At 37.9% G+C, this 9,297-nt stretch overlaps 1 protein-coding gene across 6 annotated transcripts in view; it reads right to left on the bottom strand.

Moving 5' to 3' along the window:
• Nucleotides 1-538: 538 nt before the first annotated feature.
• Nucleotides 539-9,297, bottom strand: part of LOC133632572 (ras-related protein Rab-27B-like) — a 17,914-nt gene continuing 9,155 nt past the window's right edge. For 5 of the 6 annotated variants that reach the window (XM_062025051.1, XM_062025053.1, XM_062025055.1 and 2 more), the window contains exons 5-7: nt 7,864-7,967; nt 5,568-5,691; nt 1,300-1,451 (exon numbers count right to left, since the gene is read on the bottom strand). In XM_062025051.1, the coding sequence (XP_061881035.1) occupies nt 1,437-1,451; nt 5,568-5,691; nt 7,864-7,967 (243 nt within the window). In that variant the 3' untranslated portion in view covers nt 1,300-1,436. Of the gene's footprint in view, nt 1,452-5,567; nt 5,692-7,863; nt 7,968-9,297 lie in introns of all 6 variants that reach the window. The other variant, XM_062025049.1, reaches the window with a different exon arrangement.

The following is a 9,297-nucleotide window of genomic DNA, read 5'->3' as shown; positions in this document are numbered from 1 at the left end:
CAAATTGGACCGAGCTATATTTCTAACAAAGACAAATCATTATTTCTTCTAGATTTTCCAGAACAAAAATTTTAAAAGAAATTCAAAAGACTTTGAAATAAGATTTAAATTTGATTCTACAGATTTTCTAGATTTACCAGAATATTTTTTTTGAATCTTAATCATAATAAGTTTGAAGAAATATTTCACAAATATTCTTCGTCGAAAAAACAGAAGCTAAAATGAAGAATTAAATTAAAATGTATTTATTATTCTTTACAATAAATAAAAACTTGAACATTACTTGAACATTGATTTAAATTGTCGGGAAAGAAGAGGAAGGAATTTAAAAGGTAAAAAGGTATATGTGTTTAAAAATCCTAAAATCATTTTAAAGGTTGTATTTTTTCTCTAAAATTGTCTTTCTGAAAGTTATAAGAAGCAAAGTAAAAAAATTAATTAACTTATTCAAACAAGTGAAGACCAAGTCTTTAAAATATTTTCTTGGATTTTCAAATTCTATTTGAGTTTTGTCTCTCTTAGAATTAAAAATGTCGGGCAAAGCGAGACCAGCTTGCTAGTAAATAAATAAAATTTAAAAAATAGAGGCAGCTCACTGGTAAGTGCTGCTATTTGAGCTATTTTTAGAACAGGCCAGCGGGCTACTCATCTGGTCCTTACGGGCTACCTGGTGCCCGCGGGCACCGCGTTGGTGACCCCTGACTTAGACCCTTTATGGTCCCCGGGAGCCCTAAAGGTAAAAAACTAAAACAAAATCCATATATTTTGTTATGATTTGAAAATGAAAACTATCAAAATGGCCCCCGCAGGCTTGAATTTTTCCGTGTGCGGCCCTCAGTGGAAAAAGTTTGGACACCCCTGGCTTGAAGGAAGACATGAAACTGCTACAGGAAAATACCAACAAAACAGGAAAAGCCACCAAAATAGGAGCGCAAGACAAGAACTAAAACACGACACACAGGAAAACAGCAAAAAACTCAAAATAAGTCAGGGCGGTGACAGTACACCTACTTTGAGACAAGAGCTATATTGATGCATGCTTGGTTATGCTTTAAATTCATATCTTTTTATTGTCAATATCGAGTTTCATATTTTAATGATTCCTCCTTGGATTTTTTCAATGAAAAAAATGTTCCTGGGCTCAAAAAAAGGTTGAAAAAGACTGCTATAGTGAACATTGTTATTGTTGCGAAGGCAAAATGTTGCGATCAGGGTGGTGCAGGTGTACCTAATGAAGTGTCCCGGGGGTGGCGCAACCACGTCAGCAGGCGCACCTCCGCCAGGCGGTGGCCTCCTGCACCACCTGGCGGCTTGCCGTGAGGCCGTTGTCCTGGCAGCTGTGGCTTCCGTGCACGCTCTGCTCCATCCTCTTCATCACCATGTCCAGCAGGGCCCGCACCGCCGTGTCCACGTCTGCGCCCGTCACCGAGCTGGTCTCAAAGTAGGGGATGCTAGGAGACAAGGGCGTTCAAGGACAAATACTTTGTGTTATTTGTGTTCATTTTTCAGGCAAGAAAAAAGGCAAAAACAAACTGAGATGGTTTACTTATTAGGACCAATGCAAAAGGAAATCCCAAAGGAATCAAAATTGCGCTCTAGCGCCCCCTAGGAAAAAACAAAAACAAATTGCCTGTAACTCCCACTAGGAAGGTCGTAGAGACATGAAACAAAAAGGAAATCCCAAAGGGAGTTCCTTTTGCATTGGGACGAAAGGAACCTATTGTTATTGTAAGGTTTTATTATTATTATTCTTTATTATTTTTCCGCAGCTTTGCGCACTACTTTGCCCCCCTTAACATGCTTCAAAACTCACCAATTTTTTTACACACATACAAAAACTGTGACAGCACACTTTAGTCAAAAAACCAAACCCCAAAAATCAAAATTGCGCTCTAGCGCCCCCTAGGAAAAAACAAAAACAAACTGCCTGTAACTCCCACTAGGAAGGTCGTAGAGACATGAAACAAAAACCTGTATGTAGGTCTCACTTAGACCTACAATTCATAATGACACATCCTCGGGCAAAAACAATTTCCCATTTAAGACAAAAATGTACTAAAAACACTCATTTTTGCCTCTTTGAGCTGTAATTTGACCCCCTTAAAATACTTCAAAATTCACCAAACATCTCACACACATCGGGACTGGTGGAAATTGCGATCTAAAAAAAAAACAAACCCCAAAACTCTAAATTGCGCTCTAGCGCAATTTTTAAATAAAACAGAGACAAAACTGCTCCTCAGAGGAAAACTCAGACAAAACTGCTTGTAACTTCCGGTAGGAACTTCTTAGAGACATGAAACAAATACCTCTATGTAGGTCTCACCTAGACCTACATTTCATAGATTGACATTCTTCAGCAAAAATCAACAGGAAGTTTGCAATCCCTCCTTCAAAACAAAATTTTTGTTAAAACCGGTCACCAAACATCAAACATTATCTCCTCTAAACGCGTTTGTCATTTCAGCTTCAAACTACTACAGGAGAGAGATTGAACCCTTCTGATTAAAAGTTGACGACGGCGTTTAGATTCGTGCTACCGTTTTCATTTTACAAGCCTTCAAAGACCCGCAGCACTAAAGCTGCTCCGCTGCCTATATTGACAATGTGAAATGGAATTGTTTCTTTTTTGTCCTCAAAATTCTACACACAATACCCTATAATGACAATGTGAAATGGAATTAGGACTTGAAATGACTTGACTGAAATGGAATCACAGCTGCTCCGCTGCTGTGATTTTACGCGCCTTCAAAGAAAACAACCACTGTGCCGCAGCACCTAGGAAAAAAACACAGACACAACTTCCTCTAACTCCCAGTACGAATATCGTAGAGACACGAAACAAAAACCTCTATGTAGGTCTCACTCAGGACTACCACTGGGCAAAAATATTGGGACACCTAGGACTAGCACCTGCCAAAATGCGGACCCGACCAACGCTGCTTGCAGCTTTAATTTTTTTTAATTTTTATTACTAGGTAATAAGGAGCGACACCTCTGCCAACACAACATCGGTCGCCAGGATGGTCCCCGCCCTCGTTAGCATCACAGTAGTGTTTGGCAGAACAGCTGTTTCGATGCAAAAGAGCGACACCCCTGCCAACACAACAGCAGTCGTTAGGATGGAAGCCCCCTCCGCAAGCATTGCAGTACCGTGTGGCAAAACGGCTGTTTGGATTCGTAAGGATGCAATCCCAATCAACGACTGCTGTTGTGCTGGCAGAGCTCTCGCTACCTTGCCTCTCGACAGCTGTGTTGTGCCACAATAGAGCGAAACAATTCTTGCCGCCCTACAGCAGCATTGTGTGGCAAAAAAACTGCTGCTCAAAGGCAGACAAGTGACACCCCTACCAGCACAACAATAACCGTTAGGGTGGAATCCCCCTTAGCACTCCGTTCAGTTGTAGTAATAACTGTATTTTTCACCGCACAATACTGCAATGCTAACGAGGGGGATTGCACCCTAAGGACTACTGTTGTGCTGATAGAAGTGTCGTCCCTTTGTATTTCAACAGCAGTCATTTTGCCACACAACGCTGCAATAGAGCGGCAAGAATGGTTTTGCTCTATTGTCGCACAAAACAGCCGTTAAGCTACAAAGGAGTGACACCTCTGCCAACACAACAACAGTCGCTAGGATGGAATCCCCCTTGTTAGCATTCCATTCAGTCGTATTAATTGCAATTGTCATTTTACCACACAACACGGTAATGCAAATGAAAGGGGTTTCCATCTTAACAACTGCTGTTGTGCTGGTATAAGTGTCTCTTCTCTGCATTTAAACAGCAGTCGTTTTGCCACACAACGCTGCAATAGGGCGGCAAGAACGGTTTTGCTCTATCGTTGTACAAAACAGCTACAAAGGAGCATGTTAGCATTTTGGGGCAAAATGACTGCTGTTAAAATACAGAGTAGAAACACCTCTACCATCACAACATCAGTTGTTTGGGTGAAAGAAAAGGGGTGGGATTAAATAAGTGTAAACTTCTTCTCACTCCTTTTCAAATATGTAAAAAAAAAAAAGAAGGAAAAAAAAAAGAAAAGAAAAAGAAAGTCCAATGCTCATTTGTTTTTGTTTTTTATTCTCCATTGTTTTTCATTTTGTTATAATGGCTGTTAAGGCTATAGCACTGTATTGGATCAGGCTTGCTCTTGTTTTTATGCATATTTGAAATAAAAATATATCAATCAATCAATCAATCAATCCTCCTTAGCACTCCGTTCAGTTTAAATCTAAACCTAAATGTTGAATCTCAACCTAAATGTTACATTTTAATCTAAAGGTGAGCGCTAAATGTTAAATCTAAACCTAAATCTTAAATCTAAATTTAAACCTAAATGTTGAATCTCAACCTAAATGTTAAATTTCAATCTAAATGTGAGCGCTAAATGTTAAATCTAAACCTAAATATAAACCTAAACGTTAAATCTAAACCTAAATATTAAATCTTAACCTAAATGTTTAATTTAAATCTAAATGAAAGCGCTTAATGTTAAATGTGAGCGCTAAATGTTGAATCTAAACCGAAATCTTAAATCTAAACCTAAATGTTGAATCTAAACCTAAATGTTAAATTTCAATCTAAATGTGAGCACTAAATGTTAAATGTGAGCCCTAAATGTTAAATATAAACCTAAACCTAAATGTTAAATATAAACCCAAACCTAAATGTTAAATATAAATATAAACCTAAATGTTAAATATAAACCTAAACGTTAAATATAAACCTAAATCTAAACCTAAATGTTAAATATAAACCTTAACCTAAATGTTAAATATAAACCTAAATCTAAACCTAAATGTTAAATATAAACCTAAACCTAAATGTTAAATCCAAACCTAAATCTAAACCTAAATGTTAAATATAAACCTTAACCTAAATGTTAAATATAAACCTAAATCTAAACCTAAATGTTAAATATAAACCTTAACCTAAATGTTAAATATAAACCTAAATCTAAACCTAAATGTTAAATATAAACCTTAACCTAAATGTTAAATATAAACCTAAATCTAAACTTAAATGTTAAATATAAACCTTAACCTAAATGTTAAATATAAACCTAAATCTAAACCTAAATGTTAAATATAAACCTTAACCTAAATGTTAAATATAAACCTAAATGTTAAATATAAACCTAAACCTAAATGTTAAATCCAAACCTAAATCTAAACCTAAATGTTAAATCCAAACCTAAATCTAAACCTAAATGTTGAATGTTTTCCATTTTGTGTCATTGGCAGTCAAACACTCTCTATTTGCAATATGAATCATCCATTTTTCTACCGCTTGTCCCTTTTGGGGTCGCGGGGAGTGCTGGAGCCTATCTCAGCTGCACATGGGCGGAAGGCGGGGTACACCCTGGACAAGTCGCCACCTCATCGCAGGGCCAACACAGATGAACAACATTCACACACTAGAATCATGTTGGCCCTAATATGATGAAGAAAGCCCAACATCTCCCCCCTGTGGTGAGTTTAAGTACAACACAGGGACCAGTGGAACAATATGGTAATTGTATATTTATAAAAAGAACATTTATCCACAAAAAAACAGACAACTGACCCGTATCTGTCGGCCATGTCTCGGGCCTGCGTGGCCTGGACGCTCCTCATGCTGGTGATGTCGGCTTTGGTGCCCACCAGGACCACGTCTGGACTGTCGCAGTACGCGTTGGCCTGCAGCTGACCTGAGGGATGAGGGACACGCAGCACGGATCGGTGTGGCGACCATTTCACTCGGGAGAATATCCTTGTTGTAGACATTATAACAGTAGCGTTAATGCTAACTAGCATTAAAGCAGCATCGGGTTAGTTTGGAGCGAACTGACAGCTAATTGACTAAGCGCCTTGGTTTTAAGATGTGTAGGGAAGCCTACCCTTTTTAAGGGGCATGTTTGTTGCTCATATACACACTTTAGGGACACATTACTAAGGGGTGTCATTTCTGATACCATACTGATACTAGAGGCTTTCGTATTGGCCGATACCGATATCAACCTGATATGATATCCGCACTAACAGCACCTCATTTTATTACTTTGTAGAGTAGAATGCTGGGACATGTTTCATCAAGTGAAACTAGTCAAACACTAACTTACTGACTTTGTTACTTAGTTTCATCAAGTGAAACTAGTCAAACACTAACCTACTGACTTTGTTACTTAGTTTCATCAAGTGAAACTAGTCAAACACTAACCTACTCACTTTGTTACTTAGTTTCATCAAGTGAAACTAGTCAAACACTAACCTACTGACTTTGTTACTTAGTTTCATCAAGTGAAACTAGTCAAACACTAACCTACTGACTTTGTTACTTAGTTTCATCAAGTGAAACTAGTCGAACACTAACTTACTGTCTTTGTCACTTAGTTTCATCAAGTGAAACTAGTCGAACACTAACCTACTGACTTTGTCACTTAGTTTCATCAAGTGAAACTAGTCGAACACTAACCTACTGACTTTGTCACTTAGTTTCATCAAGTGAAACTAGTCAAACACTAACCTACTGACTTTGTTACTTAGTTTCATCAAGTGAAACTAGTCAAACACTAACCTACTGACTTTGTTACTTAGTTTCATCAAGTGAAACTAGTCAAACACTAACCTACTGACTTTGTTACTTAGTTTCATCAAGTGAAACTAGTCAAACACTAACCTACTGACTTTGTTACTTAGTTTCATCAAGCGAAACTAGTCGAACACTAACTTACAGACTTTGTTACTTAGTTTCATCAAGCGAAACTAGTCAAACACTAACTTACAGACTTTGTTACTTAGTTTCATCAAGCGAAACTAGTCGAACACTAACCTACTGACCTTAATATTATAACTAAATGTTGAATCTAAACCTAAATGTTAAATTTAAATCTTGAATCTAAATGTGAACGCTAAATGTTTAATCTAAACCTAAATGTTTAATCTAAATCTAAATGTTAAATCTTGAATCTAAATGTGAGCGTTAAATGTTAAATGTGAGCACTAAATGTTAAACGTAAACCTAAATGTTTAATCTAAATCTAAATGTTAAATCTTGAATCTAAATGTGAGCGTTAAATGTTAAATGTGAGCACTAAATGTTAAATGTAAACCTAAATGTTAAATCTAAACCTAAATGTTGAATCTAAACATAATGTTAAATTTAAATGTGAGCGCTAATTGTTAAATCTAAGCCTAAATGTTAAATCTTAACGTAAATGTTGAATCCAAACCTAACTGTTAAATTTAAATCTTAAATCTAAATGTGACCACTAAATGTTAAATCTAAACCTAAATGTTAAAACTAAACCTAAATATTAAATCTAAACCTAAATGTTGAATCTTAACCTAAATGTTAAATGTAAATGTGAGCACTTAATTGTTAAATCTAAACCTAAATGTTAAGTCTTAACCTAAATGTTGAATCTAAACCTAAATGTTAAATTTAAATCTTAAATTAAATGTGACCGCTAAATGTTATATCTAAACCTAAATGTTAAACCTAAACCTTAACTCTAAACCTAAATGTTAACTCTAAACCTAAATGTTACATTTAAATCTTAAAGCTAAATGTGAGTGCTAAATGTGTAGATGTTTAGATTTAAGATTTAGATTTAAAATTTAGGTTTAGATTTAAGATATATATATAACACATAGATTTATATTTAGGATTATATTTAGAGTCAACATTTAATTTAAACTTAAATGTGATGAAAATAAGCTCAATGTGAGAAACAAGAAAAGTGAACATTTCCATTGGGCACCCCGTGCAGGACTGCTTGTATCGGACATTTGACATGCAAAACGATACCGTCCCATACTTGCTTATTTTTGCCGATATCAGGCAGGATTGAGCGCGATATGGGGACTTTTACAACACATACTCATCCAGTTCCGGACGTTGAGGAAGCTCTGCAGATTGGTGAGGTCGAACATGAGCAGGAAGCCCATGGCATCCCGGAAGAAGGCGGTGGTGAGGCTGCGGAACCTGACAACAAGTGGGAAGTGTTTGGGTTGTAGTGGGAGTGGGGCAGCAACAACACCGACACACCACCACGACACTTTCACAATGTTCCACTGACCAGACACTTCATTAGGTACACCTGACACTTCCATCCCTCCGTCCATGCATTCATTTATATGTGGCCTTCATGCCGCCATAAAGGAACTCTGTTTCTTAACACGCCTCATCCCGACTTAGTAATGCATCAGATCATTCAAAAAGTATGCATTATCTTTAAAAGGAGTATATAAATGTTACTGTCAGAATAATTGTATCTAAGTTATCACAAAACTTTGTGTTACATTGAATTCCGCTCGCCCTGCGAGAGGACAAAAGCTGTCTTTGATCCTACCAAGCAGAAGGCTTGTAAAACTCCACTGTGTAGTATGGGGAGCGACATGAGGGTGTCGGTTTCTTTGATGTATTGTAATCCACAGGAAGATTTTGACTTGACCCGAGATCTACAAAGCGGAAAGGAGGCAGGGCCTGACTCCCCCCCCAGGTGACCTTTTCTTTGAACTGTTTTATGACCGAGGGCAACGGCTGTTTACGACCTTTTCTTTGAACTGTTTTGTAACCAAAGGCGATGGCTGTTTACGACCCCCGTCCCTTTAGAAACAGCTGTTGCCATGTAATCAGGGATCGTCCGAATAAAAGAGGAGGCGTACAATCTTTCGTCAGAGCGTGGGACGACACTCTACAAGGGTACAGTGTCTACGCGTTTCTCCTCAATTGAGCCGAATTGAATTCTGTCGCTGTTTAATTCCTTGCTTCTTGTCTTGTTTAGTAGATGTCACCAGTGTTTGAACCTGACAGTTACAATGTCGGATATTCGTGTTGAATGTTGCCAAAACGTCGAATCATAAGGCTCATGCATTTTGGTGCGCGCTTGCACGCGTTTTTCGAGTTTTGCAGTCTGGCTATGTTGGTTTTGCTCTATTGTGAGACAAACCAGCTGTTACGCTATAAAGGAGTGACACCTGTGCCAACACAACAGCAGTCATTAGGATGGACTCCCCCCTCGTTGGCATTTCAGCATTGTGTGGCAAAATGACTGCTGTTAAAATGCACAGTAGAAAACACCTCTACCAGCACAACATCAGCTGTTTGGCTGGAATCCCCCTTGTTAGCATTTGTCGTACTACAGGTCTTTTTTACCGCACAATGCTGCAATGCTAACGAGGGAGGTTAGACCCTAACGACTACTGTTGTGCTGACGGAGGTGTCGCCCCTTTGCATTTAAACAGCATTTATATTGCCACACAATGCTGCAACGGGGCGGCATGGATGATTCCGAGCTATTGTGGTGGAAATC

This window comes from Entelurus aequoreus, linkage group LG17, assembly GCF_033978785.1.
Source record: "Entelurus aequoreus isolate RoL-2023_Sb linkage group LG17, RoL_Eaeq_v1.1, whole genome shotgun sequence".
In the NCBI taxonomy this organism is placed as follows: Eukaryota; Metazoa; Chordata; class Actinopteri; order Syngnathiformes; family Syngnathidae; genus Entelurus; species Entelurus aequoreus.
Note: the sequence above shows the minus strand (reverse complement) of the source record. Positions and strands in the feature narration are given on the sequence as shown.